Raw genomic sequence first — 23801 nt, 5'->3', positions numbered from 1 at the left:
GGGTACCCAAGAGCGCTGACGCTGATTATCTAGCTGTGCTCCGACTGCGTGATATGACGAGATGCTAGTGATGCGCTAAGGTCTCGGAGTCTCCTGAAATGGAACGCGTCTTTCTGCCTTGAAGCTGCTTGTGCATCATCATCAAGACCCCATGTCAAGATAACATTCAAGCTAACAATTTCGCCAAATCTGACTGCAGCTTTGAATACCATATGTACTGTGTTGTGGTTGTTTGAGTTAAGCAACTTGCTTAACCCCTTCTGGATCCTGTTAAATGTTCCCAAAAACGCCTAAACAGCATACCCAAAGTAAATTGACTGCTGTTCTTGAACCATTTGGAGTACATGCATGTAAATGCACTCTTTTGAAAGCTGACACTCTGGAGTTATATTTCTTGTTGTCAGGACCCCTGTCAGTCCTACTGGTGTTGACTAATAAAAGCTTGAACACAAGGAAAGTGAAAGTTTCTATTTCCGCCTAGAATTTGTGTTGAAAACAGAGGCCTGAAGAGGCCTAGAAGTGGTAGGTATTAGCTGGAAGACAGCATAGGACCACAGGTGGAAGCCTTACCCAATTCAAATCAAAAGTCAAACATAATACCACAATATATTCAGATTTGACAAAGGTTTTTATACATCCAGGCGTTTTCTTTTGGAGACTCCAGAATGACCCTTGTAACCAAGGTCAAATTCTTAGTACATCGTCGTCATCGTCATCTGCTGCTTGTCCGGGGATCGGGTCGCGGGGGCAACGACCTAAGCAGGGAGGCCCAGGCTTCCCTCTCCCCGGCCACTTCCACCACCTCTTCCTGGGGGACCCTGAGGCGTTCCCAGGCCAGCTGAGTGACATAGTCCCTCCAGCGTGTCCTGGGTCTTCCCCGGGGCCTCTTCCCAGTGGGACGTGCCCGGAACACCTCACCAGGGAGGTGTCCAGGAGGCATCCTAATCAGATGCCCGAGCCACCTCAGCTGGCTCCTCTCGACGCGGAGGAGCAGCGGTTCTACTCTGAGCCTCTCTCGGATGACCGAGCTTCTCACCCTATCTCTAAGGGAGAGCCCGGACACCCTGCGGAGAAAGCTCATTTCGGCCGCTTGAATTCGCGATCTCGTTCTTTCGGTCACTACCCATAGTTCGTGACCATAGGTGAGGGTAGGAACGTAGATCGACTGGTATATAGAGAGCTTCGCCTTTCGACTCAGCTCCTTCTTCACCACGACGGACCGATGCAGAGCCCGCATCACTGCAGACGCCGCACCGATCCGCCTGTCGACCTCGCGCTCCATTCTTCCCTCACTCGTGAACAAGACCCCGAGATACTTGAACTCCTCCACTTGGTTCAGGATCTCCTCCTCGACCCGGAGATGGCACTCCACCCTTTTCCGGTCGATAACCATGGCCTCAGATTTGGAGGTGCTGATTCGCATCCCAGCCGCTTCACATTCGGTTGCGAACCGCTCCAGTGAGAGCTGAAGGTCACGGCCCGATGAAGCCAATTCTTAGTACAAAAAGGTATAATTGTTATCTATAATGAAAGGTGGTACTTAGAACTATCATATATAACACTAATAAACTAATAAATCCCTCATTAGTATTACTGAAACACAAAAACTGAAGCATGAACACATTGGAGTGCTTTATCTGATTCCCAGGATTGGCACTCATAGAACACTGACATATTCAAAACACCTAGCATATGGGGTATCACCATTTTCAGCTAGCTCTAAGCTACAAGGATAGCTAGCTCATTTCATAGCCAGACGAAGCCAGTTAGAAAAATTGTGTAGAGGGGGGGGGGGGGGGGGGGGGCGGGACGCACAGACCTAGTTGGCTTTAGAGCTCTGTCACTGGGGCATGGAAGCTCCTATTGGCTCAAATGAGGTGTCAATCAAAAGCTTAGGGAGTAGAGGCCATTTTAAGATTATCCTCGTCTTTTTTTACTGCTCAGATCTCTTGCTATGAGCGATTGTTTGTGACGCAATTCAAAACCATTTTTTGACGAAGGCAGACTGAAGCAACAAGATCGTGGCTATGTGTGGATATAATTCATTGTATGGACAACTACTCGACATGGTTTGATACTTTGGACCTTTGGGAATGTAAGCAGATGAGGTTTTGATGAGTTGTGTGCATACCTGGAACATTCCGAAGTAATCGTAGGTAAGTCAAACTTTTTTCTCTGGCATTGTTGAAGGGACAGTCACCGGACAAAGACGTTGACAGTACTTGCTGTTGCGAATTGAGCTTGAATTGGTTTATTTCAATGAAAGCACAAGAATCGTAGCTTTCCAACGAGGTATAATATGTTTAGACGTCTAAAAAAATATATTTTTCAAATTGAGTGCGTTCTCACTGAGGGAAGGGGCGCAGCGTTGCTGGCTCGCCGGCGAGCCAAGGAACGGTGAATTCAATGGCTGTTAAATGTCAAATCCAACTAGAAATGTATAAAAGAGAGAGTTCCAATCAAATCAGAATTATTTTTAAACCAAGAGGTTAAAAATACAACCTTTGCCTAAACTGACATGCACCAACTCAGAGAACTGAGTTTCATCATCCATTTACACATTAAGTCTCTATTTTTTACTCTACTCTTAAGGCATAACTATGTTTAACTTAATGTCTGCATCTCTCTGTCTCTGGAGTGGGGGGTGGGGACTTCACAGGGTGTCTACAGGTGTAAACAAGGTAAATTTAAGACTTTTTAAGACCTTTTAATACCACTTCCAATTGAAATCAAAGACTAAATTTACGAGGAAATACAAATCAAAAGTGGAAATATACAGTTATCTTCCCAAACACTGATATCTGTTCAATATAAACAGTATGGTAAAATGACAACAATCGGTTAAGTTTAAGAACATTGACTGCATGTGTGTAATGCGAAAAGATTACACAAAAATGGACTTGCTGTCCTGAATTATTATTTTTACTACACAATGGTGGAGCAGAAACTAGCAATTCCATGAATCCCATGGAAACAAAGGCAAATGTGTGAGATTAACTGATGTGGGGCACAAATCATCCAAGAAGCAGTACTTCTCTTGAGTGTTTTTTATTCAGATGACTAATCATTGGATTCAGGTCAAAAGTCTATAACTTGAACTGGTTTCATTACTTAAGACACTAAAAGTCAGCAGCTTGGCATGCTGTGACATGGAAAGGATTAAACATTTAGACTTTCATCAAAGTAAAAAATGCTGGTTTGTCCTTTTTCATCAATGTCCTCCAAAAAGCAGTCTGCAGAGCTACTGTGTCTGTGGGGTGACTGTCTGAGTATTTAGCTCTAAACTGGTCAATATACACATCTGACGAAAGACCAGCTCAACCTTTGCCTGTAAACAGTGATTCTGACTGTCAGAGACTTTTAAATAGGTTGACCGAGTGAAACTAGCCTAGCTAACGTAGGTCGCATTCTCAGGAAAATGACAAATGAAATAGGCTTGTTTTGAAAGATCCTATATACTGGCTATCTTCAGCAGACTCTTGTCTACAAAATGGTGAACTTATGAACATGACGCGACAAAAACATGGATGCCGCATAAAGCCTATGCGGTATCCCTGGCGCATAGGCTTATTACAAAGACTTTAACGAGCCAAATCAAAATTCTGAGCCGACAGGTCTGTGGGGAATCGCTTGTTCTCCTAGAAGCTGCCCTCCTCTACCTTTTTGATGAATTCGCCGAGATGCTACATGATTCACTAATTACACAGAGGGAAAAAAGCTAGACTAGCTACTTTTCGAGTTCGGTTTTCCGTCACTTCAAACTCCTGATCTATAGGTCTCAAAGTGCTCAAACCTTCACCATAATTCAAGAGTAGTGTACTTTCACGAACCCAATCATTGATTCTAGCTTAAAATCAGTAAAAATAGGACTTAACGAACGTGGCTGCCTCCAAACCGTCTATCAGGCGATTCCAGTTGAAAACAACAATGGCCACCGAAAAATAATTTATATTTGTAACGGCGAGCTGCGATTGGAAGCGCAATGAAACAGGAGCTAAAGACCAAGGGTGGGGGCTTGGTCTGCACACCATTTCCAGAAAGAATGTGTGTGCGTCTCAACAAGCTTGTGCATGTGTCAAATAGGTTGACCACCTGATGCTCGGTATGGCTCCGCACCAGGAAAAGCCGTGTGTTGGTGAACCCCGTCTGTCTCTTATCCATGTTAAAACTGTCCGCCGTGAAATCGTCAGTGCAGAGGTGGCTGTTGGAGTTTATCCAAAGCTTTCCATGAGCGTGGCTCTTCACAAAATCCACCTATTTTTCCTTTCATTATCAATAGGGAACTTCAATGGCGTTGCAGCGCAGCTGGAGTTCTTGCATCCAGGGAAGATACAGTTGCGGGTGGTGGGAGACATCCTGAAGCTAGCTAGCTAGCTGATGTAGGCTACAATAACAGTACAGCAGGAAGAGCCATTCAGTGATCTGACGTAAATGGGGAGGAATGATGTAGATGGGGAGCCTTTTGACTCTGCCCATTAAAACCTGATCTGAAAACAGAAGAGAAACTGTTCTTTGGTCTAACGTTGGTCTAAAACGTTTTAGTGCTTTGCACATGCTTTCAGGAACTAATTTCACACATATAATGTACTTAGAAGCAACACATGGAATTTACTTTACAGGATCTTTAAATTGTCTTGATAATAAAAACAAATATTAAAGGAATCATTGATGCAAACCGATTTTACCCTGTTATAGTTGAATAACGACAGTTTGGTGGGTAAAATGGACATACAGTGAACCTCAAAGTCCATTGACACCTCTTTCCTATCTAAAAATCACAACTTAAAACTGCAGCTGTAAAACGATCGGTTTTGAAAAAGCGGAATTTTTGACGTCACAAATTCCGCATCACCTTTGTCATGCCCCAACATTTACATACAGACCAGCCCTCTGGTGTTTTGGCCAAGGATCTCAGACACTAGTTTAGCTGCGCACTGCGCTGTGTACTTCCACGTGAACAACAAAGGAGAACGTTTTTAAAGTATATTGAAAATTGACCATCGTAAATGCAGTGTTCCAGGCTGTACTGGACAGGCATGGCTGATGTTTTTCTATGAGAAGATCGCTGTGAAGTTCGACACACTACGCTACGGTATAGACAAACATCAGCCATGCCTGTCGAGTCAATGTTAGCTACACTAGCTCATCTGCTTTTTATTAACGCTGATTTGCAAAGAATGCAAGAACAGCTAGATAGCGAAAACACCTAGACTGTAGGCATGTAAACTACTTTAGCTTGCTAACGCAAGAGCATAGGTAGAATGTGTGATGATTTAGCCTACTTTATTGGCAATGGGGCTGACGCGTTATTTCATGTTCCTGACTGTGTTTCATTCAAATTTATAATACGGGTGGTTGAAATCAAGCATTCTGATTCTGATTTGTTGTCTATAACTATTTTGTGCTGAAAGGCAGCTTACTATTTATTTACTATTCATAATTTCGCTGGCAACCGTATTATAAAAGCAATAAGGTACGAGAGGCAGTACTTTATCGCCAATAAAGTACGTGTTCCAGGGTTTGCCGGCCCTCCGCTGCGCGTCGGGCCTAACAACACCCTTGAACACGTACTCTATTGGCGATAAAGTACTGCCTCTCGTACCTTATTGCTTAAAAATAACCTGTGTTGTCATGTAAATCTACAATTCACGATGCTTGTTTGTCCAGATCTTCGTCAGGTTATTGGGGTGTGCTTGCCTTCGGCGAGCACAAACCATTGTTATCTCACATATATATCATTATTTATTATTGTTTATTTTCGCGCCCCTAAGGCTCAGTCAACAACGTCGATGTCAAAAGGTTCGTCTTGGTCGCGATTGCGTTGGTTCTATTGGGATTTATGTTCCGTTGCACAGTTTAGGTTTTAATTAAGTTTTTGTGGCAAAAGTGAAGTTAACGGTGGCTAACTTGCTAGCCACAGTCACTGATGCTAACGTCACAATATATCGCGTGACTACCTCTAGCAGAACATTAGTTTAGCAGCTCGTTTCTGGGAGATAGCTCGGCTAACTGCTTTACTGCAAGGGAGCTGTAGAAACGTCACAAGCAAATAGGCCAGGGTGATAACTATTTACTAATTTTACTTTGTAATAAACACAATTGTGAAGTTTGATGTACAATATAAGGAAGTAGTTACATCTACTTTCGGAAACAGTAGTCTACTATTTCACTGAAGCATTAACATCATGATATTAGCCTCTGTTGCCCGGTCAACACATACTACAGCGGTCTATGATGCATCTGTTTTCAATTGTTAAAATAAACATTCCTCACAATTACATTTTCGTTGTAGGATTTATTATGACATTAGATTACAAGTAAATGATTTGTTGGTGAAATTTTCATTACCTGTGGTATCAAACCAGTGTAGCTCACTGCAACGCTGTAGCTACTGTAGCATAGTCTAGTAGCTAAAAAAAACATCTCCACAGCTGTTTACAGTAGCCTAGGAAGTCAAACGGCGGCACATGTTCGGCACTACCCTTACTTAAATCAAAAGTCTTTCAATAGGTGAAACTATCTGACTAGTGACTACTAACCTGAACTCCATTGCCACAGCCTAAACTTCAATCGGTTCATGAACATAATTACAGCCTACAAGCTTCTCCACACAGCAGGGCTATATCACATTTTGCCTTGTTACTGACAATGATCGCTATGCTTTTAAATCTATGTAATCTTTATAAATAATAAGTAGGCTATGCATTTTTATTTAAAATATACAGATATATCAGTTGTAAAATGTAATGTGCAAGCACACCCTACAATTTCTCCAGAAATTGTACCCTCTTTAGTTTTAAATTGTATTTTTCAGGAAGATGTCTAGTAATCTGAAGCTGAGTTGAATCACAATATATAGTTTGGTTGCTAAACTGTAATGTTACCCACCTAAGACGATCCCGTTTGCTTCAACAACAGAAGTGGAAACAACTAATGTTATAATTTCAAATGATATCTAGTCTAGTCTGTTGAAAATAGTGTTGTGTAGACACAATAGATTTATCTGCACGTTATTTCAAGTCTCCACCTTTGATGTTTCAGTGAGTGCTGTTTGCCGTGTTGCGTTTTTTCTCCGCAGCTTCACTTGTTGCAATCAGCGCGCGGCGCATCTATATTCATGAGCATACCATAAAAGGTGAAAACCTAGCATTTTTTCCTAGGACAATTTCACAGGAAGCACCAGGGGGCATAGAACAGCACCTGGGCCATTTTCAGCCCAACCAATGTTACATACCCTATTTGGAGACTTGAGGAACAGCGTGAAATACCCCCAAAACCCAGTCAATGACCCCTTTAAGCATTTTCTACTCAGAATTGTAGCTTTTTTGAAAATAAAGTTACATAGGCAGTGTAGCGTTTTTTCTTTTCTAGCAACAAAATATCTTATCTAGCAATGAGCGACAAATCTAGCTTTATCTAGATCTACTTTACGTTACTTTGGCATTCTCCATTTTTGTTGTTGAGCAGCAACAAAACAACTAATTGTAGGCTACGTTTGTTGTCATAGCAGGCAATCATGTTAACTCACAGTCAAGGGAAGGTGCGTCATTGAAATCTGTGCCAAACACACTCTTTAACTCTCTTACTCAGTCACAGGCAAGTGAAATCAAACAATGTACTATTCATCGGCTAATTAAAGATAATTTTTAATCGCCTAGCGTTAAATTTGGTCGCATATGCGAGTGATTTACTCGTATTGTAGAGGGTTGCAGACTCAGTGATGAGCTGATGAGTGGGCAGACCCAGCTGAATCTGAGCTTCAGCCAATTCTCTTTTTCTTCCAGCTATTGGAGAAGCTGCTCGCTATTGTCTTACACAGGGAAATAGCCAGAGAGATGCGGTCATCATCCATGCCATGTCCTGTAATAGAAAATGTGGAAATAAATTATATTATATATTATATGGTTTAACATGTACAAATTTGGCTAACAACTTTTTGTAAAAGTGTGTAATAGAATTTTAGGATTTATGTACAATGAATGTGTTTTAAATGTGCTTCATTGATAAGAAACATGCTGGGACAACAACTTATGTTGTCTGCAGGAAGGGAAGATAATTGAGAGCTGAGTTTGTACTAAGTTGGGAGGTTGTAAAGCTTAGGAACCGTTGGGGGATATTTAGTATTTTGCTGCAAGCGGCGAAGCCACTTAAGTGTTTCTACCTTTTCTTATTATTGGGTGTGCTTTGCCTTCGGCAAGGGCACAACCATTGTTATCTCACATATATATTTTTATTATTTTAGTTTCTCTTCACACCCCTAAAACTCAGTCAATATTTCGACTACATAGACAACTTAGGCGTCAAAAGTTTTGTCTTGGTAGCAATTGAGTTGCTTGTTTTGGGATTTACGTTCCGTTGGACACTTTAAGTAGACATTAAGTTTTTGTGGCGAAAAGTGAAGCTTACGGTGGCTAACTTGCTAGCCACAGTCACTGACGCCACTAACGTCACAAAAACTCACGTGACTATCTCTAGCAGAACATTATTTTAGCAGCTCGTTAACTTCTGGGAGATAGCTAGGCTAACTGCTTTACTGCAAGGCAGCTGCAGAAACGCCACAAGCAAAGAGGCCTGGGTGATAACTATTTGCTTATTTTACTTTGTGATATGACACACAATTGTAATGTGTAATGTACAATTTAAGCTAATATTATTAAGGAAGTACATCTACTTTCGGAAACAGTAGTCTACTATTTCACTAAAGCATTAGCATCATAACATTAGCCTCTGTTGCCCGGGCAACACATACTACAGCGGTCTATGATGCATCTCTTTTCAATCGTTAAAATCATCATTCCTTAGAAATAGATTTTCGTTGTAGGATTTATTATAACATTAGATTACAAGTAAAGGATTTGTTGGTGAAATTATAATTACCTGTGGTTTCAAACAAGTGTAGCTCACTGCAATGCTGTAGCCTAGTGTACTGTAGTAGCTAACAAAAACATCTCCACAGCTGTTTACAGTACTAGTAGGAAGTCAAACGGCGGTACATGTTCGGCACTATACCCTTACTTAAATCAAAAGTCTTTCAATAGTTGAAATTATCTGACTTGTGACTACTAACCTGAACTCCATTGCCACAGCCTAAACTTTGTCAATCTGTTCATGAAAATAATTCATTTCAGCCTAGAAGTAACGTTAAATCGAATTCAACCAACACAATCGCTACCAAGACGAACACAGTCTCGTAGTCGTACCGGGGCAGCTTCTCCACACAGGGCTTATCGCATTCTGCCTTGTTACTTACAATGATCGCAACCACTGACATTTTTATGAATGAGGGATTTTCCCCTAAATAAATGTCAAGCTTATTTTCATATTTTCAGTTAGCAGACTATTTGAATCACGATTCCATCTGAGATAGCAACCGCTGGTAACGTCGTTGTTAGAACAAGCTTCAAAGGGAGTTCTTTATTAAGCTTCAAAGGGGGTTCTTTATTAATGAATGAATGCAATATGAGTAGGCTAAATGCCTGAAAATATCACGAGAAAGGAAAAACTTACAATGACGTTTAAGTCATAGAGATTAGGTAAATTTTTACACCGGTCTGCCAAATGTATTCGTTTTGATTTAACTAGAGGTGGCTGATCATGCAGGGGAAATGAGAAGACAACTATTTCATTCTACTCTTCACTCTTAGTATTTTGATTGTAAATGAGCAGAAAAAAAATATGCTTTTAAATGTATGTAATCTTTATAAATAATAAGTAGGCTATGCATTTTTATATAAAATATACTGAAATATCAGTTGTAAAATTTAAATACGGACCCCTGCGTCAAACGCAAGCAAGCACACCCTACAATTTCCCCAGAAATTGTACCCTCTCTAGTTAATCTTTTCTCCCATTTGAGTCTATGGAAGCCCCTAGAACCATCTGGTAAAAAACTGAAATTTGGCACACTCATTAAGCACAGTCCCCTCTTTATATTCACCAAGTTTTATGTCTCTTATTGGAGCACTTTAGCGCTACCAATGGGTCAAAGTTGGAATTGGGTTTACACCCGCAACTTTTGAACCGTATGACCCATTTTCAAAAATGAGGTACCATTGGATTCCCTGGATCAAGACGAGTTCGACACGCCCTATGGGGTAAATTTCCGGTTATACAGATTTTCCGCTATTTCCGGTTTTATTTGAGTGTTATACCACAAAAATAACTTTGAACTCTCAGTACTCTTGAACGCAAACAGATATTTAAACCAAACTTTGTGTGTTGCATGAGTGCAAAAGGTTGTTGTGACTTAATTGTTGCGCAAGTGCTATAGGCCATGTCCTGCTCTGGACTGCTTGGTCCCTCCATTGCTGCTTGCAGCTATGTTTATTATTATTCTTCCGCCATGGGTGTCTATGGCAGCCCCCATAAGCGTTTGGTCTCTCGCTTGCCTCACTGCGCCATTGAGCACTTTTCATAGAAATGAATGGGGACGCCATCTTGAAAGAGCAGCCTTCATGGCAATGAAATATGACTTAAAACAAGTTCGCAAGAAGACAAGAAACTGAGAAAAAAATGGATTGATAAACAGCCATTACTTTTTGAACAGAAAACCTAGTTTAGAAAACCTCCCCACAACATAGTCCAAAGCTCACTGCACCCTTGAAGGTGCAGTGTCCACTTGAACTTGTCCAGTGAATTATGTACAAGTAGTCCGCTACTTGTACATCATATGTGATCAAAATGGTCAACGTTTTGAGAAAAATAAATATCAATAACTACTTTTTTTATTCGTTAAATATATAATAAATAAGAGAAAATATGAAATTGGCCACTCTGTGTGGTTATTTTATATAAAGTATTCATTGAATTTACAGGAAATGTTCCATATTGTGATATGTATTGTTATCAATCTATATCAGGATATGACATTTTGGTCATATTTCACAGCTGGGTCTATTCATCTCTTTTTATCCCCTGTGTTTTTCCACCTAGATTGGTACGGTGTGGAACGGCACCCTTGTTTCAGTCCTGCGTTCTCTGACCGTCCTGAACGTCCCTCCCGGGGCTGCAGTGGTTCGCTCTGTCCAGACAGAACTGCTGTGGCGGATACGCAGACTGGCCTACAAGCAGTTGGCTTACTTGGTGGACTGGGGCACGGGGCGGAAAGGCCAGCCAGAGAAGATAGTTAGCGCGGCGCTGAAACACCTGGAGCTGCGCTGGGCTGAGATCTCCGACCCGAGAACGGTCAGCACTCTGATGGCCAGAGCAGGACATCTGTCCCCTGCTCTTATGGACAGACTGGAGGACAAGGTAACACATGTAAAAAAAAATTGGCAGCCCCGGTAGCGCACCAGATAAGTGCACGTAATAAAATCCTAACCCTAAAACCATGCCTTACCTCACTTGTTAACTCGTGTCAATTATCATGGCTAAAGCAGGACAATCTACCCAAGAAATATTTGGAACTACGATGGCAAAAAAGTTCTAGTGTACGTGTGTTGAGGTTCCGTGTGTTGTTTTACTCTATTGCTGTGAAAGTACCTAGTCAATGAAGTCAATTCAATTCAAGTAAAAGTTCAAGACAAAATCTTAAGCATTTATTACAGATCTATAAGGTGCAGTTGTCTGATATTCTCAACTCTCATCTCAGAAGAGTGGACCATGAATACAGGAATGAAGGGCAGGTAAATAGTAGCCTCGTCCTAACCAGACCCTCGTACATTACATTTGTACAGAGGGTCTGGGATCTCTCCATTGACAAACGTTAACTTCCTAGAAGGCGGGTCCTCTGGGAAGTTTAAAACTATTGGATCCGCCCAGAGCCACTCTGATTTGCCATAACCAATCGCAAGCTTTCGCCTTAGCCAACTCCTTCACCACTACTGTAACGGAGCTAGCTGCCGTAGCTGGAAAATCAAACTTTTCCCGAACCCCGTGGGGAGGAGGGCCACAACATCATGGCCACCAACAAAACTCAGCAAGGAATGTTCTTGCTCTGGCTTTAACCTATGGCTATTCGGCAGCGTTGCTGCCACAACCGCAGAATAGTTTCGCTCGCATCTTTCTCCGCCGCCATTACTGAGCTACTCAAACTAGTGCACGACATTAACGTCATCGTTCTCAGCCACTCCCTCTGTTCGCTGATTGGACCTACAAAAAATGTGTTTCTAGAAACCGACTTCAGAGCCTAGCTCCCAGACCTACTACTGAAGCGAAATCCAAATTGAGCGGAAGTACGTAGGAGGGCAGAGCCAGGCTAGTTAAATAGTATCACAATATGGGACAGGGGCGTAGCCACCGGTAGGCCTAGGTAGGCACAGGCCTACCCAATTTGTTCTAAGGCCTACCCAAAAACGAAAATATCTCCGAAAAATTATGCACCTGGTGCACATCGCAAAGTTAATAAGTAAAAAGATCCCTATCCATATTTTTCTAGGCCTAGCCAAAAATATTTTTCTGGCTACGCCCCTGATATGGGAGGTTTTACTCTCACAAGAAATGTCAGGTGGTGACAGTCAATATAGCCTTTATAAGCACAGATAGAAGACACCGCATTCATGGTACTTGATAGACTAGAATTTTGTTTAGTCTTTAGATAGTTCATAGAAATGGCCTTGATTTTCCTCCTATTTTCCTTGTTAAGTATACACTTTGGTAACATTGTGACCTCTGACTTACACTAGTGTCCCAGACATTTTCTAGTCGCATCTTACAAAGAACTAACTTATGGTTATGCAGGCATAAACAAGCTTTAGAAAACAGCATAAAGACAGTTTATTAATGCTATAAACAACATAATTCATACACAGGTATAATTTCCCTCCTGGAATGACCAAGGGTCATGTTCTCATGAGCTAATATAGCATTGTATAGATCAGGGGTTTTGTGTGGGCCTCCCCTGGGGGGCGCCAAAGAGTTTTAGGGGAGGCGCGCAAAAGTTTCAGGGAAGGCGGCAAATATATATATTTTAATTATTGAAAAAATAAAATTATAAAAATAATTATTTGGTAGATGTATGGAATATACATATTTTAATGTCATTTAATCACTCTCTCAGTCCGGACAGCGTGTGAAGTATATTTGACACGAAACATCTTTAGCTAGCAGTGACAGCACATTTGCCGATAGAAAATATTTGACCAGCAGAAAGCACAGAAAATATGACTAGGTATATATAAAGTTGGGATTTTCTTGGATAGGGCCTATTGGAAAAGCGGGTAAGCCCCACAGCATCGGCGAAATGGGCAGCGCTAGAGAGGGGCTAGAAGGTGCTTCAGCACCCCCAAGAAAGACCAAAGCACCCCGATAGCACCCCCCAAAATATTGCTAGTTTATTAATAGTTTTCAGGCCATCGGGAGAATTCACAGTGGGCCGCTCTGCCCGCTTAAAAAAAATAAAATCGCCTGCTTTTTCTTAGTTTTTTTGCTCTCTTTTCAAACACAAGTGCCTGTAGCCTACCAAGTGTTTGCCATGGAGACAATAAACCATCATTTATTGTTGTGGAGGGAGTTAGCTAGATTAAGCTGATAAGAGAAGAATAAAATAGAAGGGAAAAAGATGCCAGGAGGAACTGAAAAAGCCAGGTAAAAAAAGAAAGATTACACTTTATAAATCTAGGTTCCTGCAAGGGTGGGAATTTTTTTTTCTCAAAAGTCCTGAATCTTTCAGGTAAATATTTGGGCTGTAATTTCCAGAAAAGATAAGAATATGAGTCCAACTTAATGTTCATATTAGGCTAGGCTACATAAAGCTAAAAAAGTCCTATTTTGCACTGAAATGAATGCCCCAAATTTCGCTTGTGCGCCATGCACGCTAGCATTTCACCTCACATCAAAACCATGACTAGGTCTTAGGTTCGGGTGCGCCCTTCTCATCGCCTCTGCTCCTGCACTCTGAAGTCCGCTGGTTGTCCCGGGGCAAGGTCCCCCCCCCGCTTGTGTGACTTGCGTGAGGAAGTCCTCTTGTTTCTCGCCTAAATCAACTCTCCGTTGGTGAAACACATGGAGGACATGCTCAACACTTCTCCGCAGGGAAAGGAGTGCCATGTATTTTTGGTACATGATAAAGTCAAGTGTTTTTTTTTTGGGGGGGGGGGGGGCATGCCTAAAAAGAGCATATTTCTATACTAAAATAATATCAGCATCTTAATTATTATGACTATGATGATTTTTCATTAGGCTATTTTTGGTGCCCCTCAGCACTTGGTGCCCTACGCGCAATGCGCGTGGCGGGAGCGGCGGCTAGGGATGGGCATAATTAATCGACGATCGATTATCGATCATAAAGAATTTCGTCAATGACATTATTTGTTCATCAATAAAACTAATGAGTGTTCCGTTGCGTAGTGTGAGTCTTGAAGGAATGCAATGGATTTTGCTATGTGGCAGGATTGGAACATTTACCCAAAAAAACGCCACAAGCCTACTCAGTTACCGGCGAGTTTCCATGTATTTCAAAAGTAAACATGAAGAAGTCATGGCGAAGTGTAGCGTGAGACCATTTTGACTTAAAGATTACTTTGTTCACTGCCAACACTGCAAAGCTAAGTATAAATACAACTCCTCCACGAATCAAATGATGTACCACTTGAAGAACGTACATTCGACCCTGGTTAGCGGCGGTGCATCCTGCTCTTGGTGTTAGCACAGAGGAGCTGCGATGCACAACGAGCAGAGACAATTACCCAATGGATCTGCAAGTCCATCGAGATGGATATGCTACCCTTAAGTATTATTGAGGGCGAAGGTTTTTATGAAGCTTTGTTAATTAGCCGGAAAAAAACGTGGGTCAGTTGTGTTTGAGCACTGGCTTCTAGCTGTCGGCTCCGCTTCTAGGAGTTACAGAAATAGTTGTTCTCCTGGTAATACAGATCTCAATACGGAAACACGTTGTGTTTTTTCTATTTTCACAGCATTTTGATATAGCCTATAAATAGTGAAGATTAATATAAAAATGTTGATGATTAATCGAAAATTGATCGTTAATTCTCCCGACGATCGATTAAGACAATTTAATTGAATGCCCATCCCTAGCGGCGGCACTGCCTATTTCGATCCTGTTTGCTCGACAACAGAAGTGGAAACAACTAACGTTATCATTTCAAATTATGTCTAGTCAATCTGTTGAAAACAGTGTTGTGCAGACACAATAGATTTATTTGTTTTTATTTCAAGTTGCCACCTTCGATGTTTCTGTGAGTAATGTTGGCCATGTTGCGTTTTGCTCTGCAGCTTCACTCGTAAACCAACCAATCAGCGCACAGCTCATCTATATATTCATGAGCATACCATAGAAAGAAGAAACCCTCTCGTTTGATTCCAGGGCTATTTCACAGGGTGCATTAGGGCGCATAGAACATCACCCGGGACATTTTCAGCCCAACCAATGTTACATACCCTATTCGGAGACCTTAAGGAACAGTGTGAAATACCCCCCAAAAAATCATTCTATGACCCCTTTAAAATGGGGGAGGCCCCGGTGACTTGATGTTCTCTCAAGGGAGGCTCACTGTCTTACACTTTGAAAACCCCTGGTATAGATCAAACATTGTTGTTATATTCAGAACATTATAAAAGTAATGTAGAAATCATTATTTGTGACCTCCACGTGTCAAGAACCATTGTCCCTCTGTACCAATGGTGTGTTTTTGCCTTTCACCTTTCCTCCTCTTGCTCCCCTCATCTTTCCATCTTCTCCCTCCTTCCCATTCAGGCACTGGAGCTGATGGAGGGGTTCAGTGCTGAGGACATCCGCAGGATGTGTTTGGCAATGGCCTCTCAGAGTCGAAGGTCTGTCCCCCTGCTCCGAGCCCTATCTTATCACCTCCTACAGAAACCCTCCCCCGACCTCAACACGCCCCTACTGCTGGACATAGCTTTTGCTTATGGTACACAGACACACACAACTGGACACTCACAATCTGAGGATATCCCTCCTGTCTCTGAAGTCAGAATACATAATACTATATACAGTTTCTCTCTTGGTCCATCAGGGAAGCTTAACTTCAACCACACCCAAGTGTTCCAGCGGATGGCGTCGGAACTGTTACCCAGGGTGCCTGAGCTCAGCTCTGTCGATGTCAGCCGCTGTGCCAAGTCTCTGGCCTTCCTCAAGTGGCTTCATCTGCCTCTGTTTGAGGCCTTCACAGAGGTGAGTCCCAGAGACAAAAGAGTTACAGCTATCCACCTGTGTCCACCAATTCTGGCTAGTTTGACTTTGGCTTTAGGTCAGTGAGCTAATGCATATCAATAAGGGGTTCAGACCCAGATTACATGTAGCATTAATCTTTTTTTCTCTTGCTCCTTTCCCAGCACTACATTGTGAACAATCAGACCTATAACACTTTACAGCTCTGTAATATAATAATGTCATTGGCCAAGCTTGGCTTCCAGCCAAGCAAAGGGGAGTTCTACGACAAGGTAACCATTTTCAGAAGGTGATAATGTTTAACAGTTAACAGTAGCTAGCCCTTTATGTCAACTCTCAACAGTAGTGCACATATTGTGGCCTCTAGATAAGTCTTAATTTTCCTCATTTGCATCATTGTATGTGTGTAGGTCCACTCTGCCCTGGACAGTAGCTTCTCAGGCCTGGAACCCCACCTCCAGACAGATGTGCTGTGGTCTCTCTGTGTTCTGCAGCAGTCCCGACCACAGTACTTCACCAGCTTCACACAGCACCCACACCTGACCAAACTCTCAGGTACACACACACACACACACACACTAGCCCCCTCAGCCCTCTAACATACATCCAGCACATTAATAGATCACTCTTAGATCATACATACACCATGCCACAGTGTTTCCCACATAATTAGATTATATTTGCGGTGGTAGGCAGGGGGGGAGCAAGACATTGTAAACATTAGGGGCTTAGCCCAAACCTAGGTCCTAGCAACGGTCTCATGAGTGAGGTGAGTGTACATACAGACTTGCATAGAAATGCACCCCCTGCTAACTCTGACAAGGAAAGTGCCACATTACATGCGGGTTGCATTGCGTGGCAAGACAAGACAGCCCTGCCATGCAATGCGCCCCCCTGTAATCTTTTGATCTGTATATCCCAGCATCAAATGATTCTTGCTGTATATTAGGGGTGGAACGGTACACTAAAGTTATGGTTCGGTTCATACCGAGGTTCAGACATCATGGTTCGGTACGAGTTCGGTACAACGGAGGGAAAAGCTAAACAAACCAGGTTCCTCTACGAGTGAATATGGGCGCATTTAAGATGACATGTAAATTCCATACATCTTCATCTTCTCATTCGATTGCGTCAGTGATTTTTTTTGGCCCTATTTGTATGTGTATCTAAAGGCTGGTTAAGCACTGTAGGGAGGAGAAGTTGGACAGTTTTTTTTGTCTCGTTCTAGTGATTGGCACACCTGGGTGATTGCGTTGGATATTTTTTGTCATTTAGCACACGCTCCCTATCCAGATGCATTATATGCGTTGTCATGTTAGATGTAAAAAAAAAGTTAGGAAACGTTAGTTCTGTTGATTATTCCTCCCCTTCAATAATACCAATTGGTATTGTATTTTATATTGTTGGAAAGCCTGATTAGTCACCTTTACAACGTACAACCTTATATGCGTTAGCATGTTAGATGTATTTCCACTCACATCCCACAATTGCTGAACAATGCCGACACACAGTGCTTGTCTTATCCTCCACTCTCTCGCTTGTACTACTGTAACTGAATGGGAAACCAAAGTTTTCCTAAACTTGCGATCTTAAAGAGGCCAGTGGGTCTGCTATCTCTCGTGGGTCGCCACCACTCATACTCGTCCTTAGTGCTGCTAGCTATCTCTGACTCATGGCGCCGGCGCCATAGACTTATATATTAATGGACAAAGCTAGATTTTTCTTCCAAGATGGCATCCCCATTAATTTCCATGAAAAGTGCTCAGTGGCGCAGTGAGTCAAGCGAGAGCGCGAAATGGACCACGCCATCTGTCCAGACCGACTCGTCTAGTTTTGCGCAGAAGGTTGTTCCTGGCTTCGAAACTCGTGCATGCTTGCAACTAGCTGTACACGTCATACTTTCACGAGCTTGTAAGCTGGAGCTAAGGCATTGCAGAAAACTGTCAGAATGTGGTACAAGTCCGATCAAGAAGCAGATGCATGTGAAAATCAATACTATTGGTACTGTAGTATTATACGTGCAAGGCCTATACGTTGTTCTTTTTGCTTTGTGTTTTTAGTTTGACTGCTTAAATATTGTGTTGGATTAAAGAAACTGTAAACTTGAATATCTGGCTCCGTCATTGTTCTATTTCGGCAAAGCAAGCTAAATTAAGCCTATAGGCTACCTGTTACTATTATAATCAGTGTTTGGTAACGCGTTACAGTAGTCAGACTACTTTTGTTAGGTAACGAGTAACTTAACGCGTTACTTATTTAATTGAATGAATCCGTTACTAGTTTCTTGTTCAAACAAGTAACGCGTTACTTAATTTAGTCTTTTGGTCGAGAGCACTTAGCATTTAGCTAAAAGTCTAGGAAAGCTGAGGTTACTTTTCGCTAGGTACCTATGAAAACGTCTTAATCTGCGAGACAGGTTGCACTTTTGGTGCGCAGTCTCAAGAGCCCAATTTACCCGGCGTCATGGAGCCGACCAGCTAAATAGTTATTTAAGACTTGCATGTACAGGCCTACTTAATGTCACATTAAATAATGTATTGAACTCAAGTTTCTGTGATGTGTTGCTGAATCTTCAGTGAATTCGGTTTAGGATTATATTACAGTAAGTAAAATATTCTGGTTTAGTACATAAGTGAACACAATTTTGCTACCATATACCTAGTGATAGCTTAGCTTAGTTTTGCTCCTAGATTCAACCTAGCCCTTGTAGAGCTAGCTAACTACTAGACTTCTGCCTGACATTTTACAACATTATTTATTGATTAAAGAGTTTCTTGATTGAAGAACTTCATGTAAATATTGCTTTTCATTATAGTGGAGGATTACCTTGATCTGTCTTGCTGTATAATGAGGATTGATCATGTTATATGCGAGTGACACTGAATATTCAGTACAATATGTGCTATTGCTGAGGTCAACCCATTAAATGTGCCTTCTGGGCATTAGAGTGACCAAGGTGAATTGTTTTAGAAATAAAAGACTTTTGTTAATGTAACGTAAAAGTAACTTAACGCCTTACTCTCTAAAGCAAGTAACTAAGTAACGTAACTAGTTACTTTACAAGGAATGTAACTAGTAACTGTAATTAGTTATTTTAAAAAGTAATGTTACCCAACACAGATTATAATGATGAGTGTTGCTTACTACTACTAGCTTATAGTTAATGCCATATCTGTGGTAACTGACATAAAGTTCTGACAGTATAACGACCATAACAATATTGTAGTTATCAGACATGATTTATTTGTCTTCGTCTTTGCTCCAGAATAACATGTAAACAATCTATAATGATGCCGTAACATGCCACAATATTATAAATAATTATATTAGGCTATAATTATGTTTGTCATGCCATGAGCATAGCGTTCATTACACAATTGTTAAATCTGCTTTAAAATAACGGAAATAAACTCTATAAACAACCGTCATGTATGTGTGCAACCATTTGTAAAACTTGCTACAATAAAGGTAGGCAACTGTAGATTATCAAGTCCTTGCTCTCATTCAGCTCAGATAAATCTACGATTTGCTGATGTTGCCTTTTGTGTTCGTCCCCTTTTTGTATCCGCGACCACGTTTCCAGGCAACTTTTCTTGACGTAAGCAAATAAATGGGGTGCTAGTTTACCCATTTTGGATTGGTTTCAAACATAGCAAAAATCAGGAAAAAAAATTCTCTGAAAAAGCTAGTAGTATGAGCCAGGTTCGAGAATCGAACAAAATTAAACTCCAGTCAACATATCTAAAACTATCTCCCCCAATAATTTTTGTTTGATTCTCGAACCTGGCTCATACTGAAGACGTCCCATTGCTTATTGGGAAGTTTAGTTTTCAAAATATTTAAATGTCCAGCCCCTCAGTATATCTATAACAACTATGGTAGTAATACTTGTGGTAAATGCACCAGAATGCAGGAAATTGCATCTACATCTTAAAAAGAATTCTGGGGAGAAACCCCCAGACCCCCTGGCAAAATGTGTCCCCCCCACTTTCAAAATGCTGCTGACGCCCATGAGTAAGAGTAACCACAGTAAGTTTCATGCATGTGGCACTTTCCTAGTCAACGTTAGCAGGGGGTGCATTGCATGTACATCAAATGGAAAACAAGGCCTGCCATGAAATGCTATCCACCCACATATGTTTCTTCCCTTTTACCCCAGAATTAGGTACATTTTATATGTTTATAAGTTTGGCAGTTCTGAAAACAGAATAGTCCATGGTAGGAAGAGGATAATAATTATTTCATTGATTTCATTGACAGTAAGAGTAATATTTCATATCTTGAAAAAAAAAAAAAAAAATAAATAAAAATGATTTGATGGTGAGAACATTTACTTTGATGTTGGTACATATAGATGTTTTAGTACTTGTATTTTGTAGGCTATAGGCATGTGAACCTTTGGTCCGTTTTCAGGACAGCTGATAGTTTGGATAAGAAGGCAGTGGTTTTCGTAGCCTAGACCTATGCGCAGGCTAACTGCATTAAAAGCACATGCTTTTGAACCTATAAATTGGTAAAAAGAGCCATGTGAAATACTTCCGTAATCATAGCTGGACCATGTCGTGGGGCAAGACTTTTAAGGATTTTTTGTTGAAAAGAACATACTCAAACAATACTCGAAAAGTACCTAAGCACAGAAATATTCACATGCATAAAACCGGTCGTACGCCAGGTCCTGCGCACCTTTCTTTTATAAATCACAATCAACGTGACACTGACCCCGCCTTGCCTCCTCCCTTAAATGAATAAGCAGATGGACTATAAATGCGCTCCTGAGGTAATTTCTTTGTCTAAATTACCGTACTTCTTTGAATAAACGGAGCCCTCGAATAAACGCGGCACCAAAAATGAACGTTATTTAACAAACGCCGCAGTGTTTATTTGTCAAGTGAATTTTTATACATCACACCTCGTGCGTGAAATCCAGCGTACACAAGCTTTTTGTGCGTATGCAACGTTTATACATGAGGCCCCTGGAGCGGGTTGCACCAACAGGATTTAGGACCAGTCTTAAATCACTGTTGTAGTTCGTATAATGTCATGGCAAATGTGCAGACAAAATACAACTTTTACACACATTAAGCAAAAATCTGATACGCATTCTGGATCTGACATGATCTTATCTACAGCACACAATAGGTTATCTTTTTCCACACTTTTTTTAGGCCGAGTGAAAGATTAAATGCCACCCGCACTCTATGTACAGTAACGGGTCTTGTTCCGGCTGGAAAAAAAGATGCATCAGACATTAAACGTTGACATGTGTAACCTTTTATTATATTACTCGAAATCTCTGCAAATCAATTGCTAGATTATGACTTGCCACTACACATAATAGTTTTTTGGTTTTTTTCATTTTCATCTCAAGTTATTACAAATGTATTCTTTATTCAAAATAAACCTTCAAACTTCAATAGCTTTTTGGTCATGTGGCTTATAATCCTCAAATTCACTGTTCACTGACTGCATATATACTGTATATATATATATATATATATATATATATATATATATATATATATATATATATATATATATATATATATATATATATATATATATATATATTTAAAAATATGTATTCCTCGAGGAGCATGCCCCAGACCCCAGAGGGGGTTTGGATCCTTGTCAACTTTTTCATCCCTGATGAGTTTGCACCCCTGCTTCTTCTTAGCAGTGTCTTGGTGGTCCATCTCAAAATAATTACATAATTAAGTAGATATTAGGCCTCAAAGATCAGTATATAGCCAGGTGCATAGAGGCAAGTAGAGGAGAAAGGCCATTAGTGAGGTGGCTTCTCAATCAGACCTGCCCATGGACTCGCCCTTTGCCCCTTCACAACTTCGCCCTCTCATCCAAATATGGTCACTTCTGGTTCCAAAAATCCAAGATGGCAACCAGGAAGTGCGTTTTATTTATTATTTATTTTTAAGTGCAAAGATCGAGGCTTTTACAAACCAATGGGTGATGTCACTATGACTATGTCCATCTTTAATATACAGTCTATGGTTTCACGTCACAACGCTGTGAATTGTAGGCAGTTACCTTAAGTCTGCAAAAATGCAGACTTACGAAAAGGGTACATAAAGGGCTCAAAATGTCTGCAATAGAGCCCTCGTGCACTTGACGATTTGACAGTGGGACAGCCCTAAGCCCTAACAGACTTGGCGAGAACGCACCTCAAAGTCCATGAGTTTGTTAGGGTCGACATTGGGAACGGGTTTGTACACTCCGGATTGATTCTCCTGCCGTCTTCTGTGAGGGGAAAAAGCAGTTCCTCATGCTCTGAATCAATAGCATGTGGAGAGAGAGGGGGCTATTCACAGGCTGGTCCGTTGTCGAGAGATTGGAACGCGGCCAGAAGGAGCTGTGTGTATAAATGCGCTGCACCCAGCTCTCCAATTATAATTTGTTTGCCATGTTAAACAATTAAAAAATTAATTGAACAAAATAACAACTTTTTTATTGTAGCGGGCCGCCACAAATAAATCAATGTATGGGAAACACTGAAAGTCATAACAAATTGGCTAATAAACACAAGTCAAACAACACATGGATGTCCCAGGTAAGCAGCACACCTACCCAGACTTCAGTCTGATTTTAAGTCAATTTTCAGATTGTGGACATAAAGGATCCTACATACTGATCAGTAGAGGGCAGCCTGCCTGAGTTCACTCTGTATTCAGTTTCACTATGACTTTGATGTACTTGGGATTCTTACAGAAATGTGGTGGCCTATGCCACTGTACTTTCCGTTTTTCTTACATGGTCTCTACATGCCTCTTTCTTCTCTCTGTTATCATTTTCTTCTTCATCTTTTACTTTCTTTCACTTTTTCTCTCACACTGAAACACGTCTGCAGAGGGAAGTCCTACCAGGGTAGTGAACTATCGTCTGAAGCTCCTTCACATCGCTGCAACACTTAAGTTAGAGCATCCAGACTCTGCAAAGACTGTTTCCTTACAACCCCCCGGGCCGCCCCCCACCCCAGCGGCCCGCCGCCTCTCCCCTCTCCAGAGTGGGCTGAAGGGGGCACTAGAGGCCCTGGTGGGGGAGAGGCCAGAGGCTTTGCGTACTGGGGTCAGCACTGTGCACGGCTGGACCATAGGTGAGGAGGTCAGGGAGCATATGTTGTCTCACACACCTCGATTAGTTCCAGGCTACGCAATGACAAAAATGTCAGACAGAATCTGTCACTCCAATACTTTTTTATTTTTAATGTCCTTTTATTTGTATTGATGTATGATGTTATTTTAATGGCTGTATTTGTCATGCATCATTCTTCCAAGATGGTGAGATGGTCGTTGACAGTGAGAACAAGCCAGTGGACCTTGTGGGGTTGATTGCTCCTCACCTGCCCGCTGGAGGAGGGAACAAACTGCTACCTGTTGGGGCACGGAGGTGAGTGTGGCTGGGGAGATATCCCTCTTCAGTGTCAGACTTGCTGTTTTTTCTCCTTTGTCTCTCTCTGCTTCTCTCTTGAAATATCTATTTATTTCAACTTTTCTGTCTTTGTATTTCTCTATCAGATTGGCGTTCCTGGCCTGGGAGTTCCCTCATTTTGGCTCCAGAAGTAAAGACCTGCTGGGGCGCTTCACCATGATGAAACGGCATTTGCAGCTGGATGGCTTCATCACTGTGCAGGTGTGGCAGGGAGGGTGTTATATTAGTTAGATTAGTTAGCCTCAAAGCTAATGCTGCCCTATGCAGGTTT

General features: G+C 41.4%; 1 protein-coding gene across 2 annotated transcripts in view; it reads left to right on the top strand.

Annotated features, from left to right (window-relative positions):
* tbrg4 (transforming growth factor beta regulator 4) overlaps window positions 1-23801 on the top strand; it is a 32664-nt gene that overhangs the window by 7301 nt on the left and 1562 nt on the right. For both annotated transcript variants that reach the window (XM_084703911.1, XM_084703913.1), the window contains exons 3-10: window positions 10933-11250; window positions 15653-15827; window positions 15933-16090; window positions 16252-16359; window positions 16498-16642; window positions 22950-23195; window positions 23377-23488; window positions 23617-23731. In XM_084703911.1, the coding sequence (XP_084560037.1) occupies window positions 10933-11250; window positions 15653-15827; window positions 15933-16090; window positions 16252-16359; window positions 16498-16642; window positions 22950-23195; window positions 23377-23488; window positions 23617-23731 (1377 nt within the window). The remainder of the gene's footprint in view (window positions 1-10932; window positions 11251-15652; window positions 15828-15932; window positions 16091-16251; window positions 16360-16497; window positions 16643-22949; window positions 23196-23376; window positions 23489-23616; window positions 23732-23801) is intronic.

This window comes from Hypomesus nipponensis, chromosome 2, assembly GCF_054491055.1.
Source record: "Hypomesus nipponensis isolate SF chromosome 2, ASM5449105v1, whole genome shotgun sequence".
NCBI lineage: Eukaryota > Metazoa > Chordata > Actinopteri > Osmeriformes > Osmeridae > Hypomesus > Hypomesus nipponensis.
Note: the sequence above shows the minus strand (reverse complement) of the source record. Positions and strands in the feature narration are given on the sequence as shown.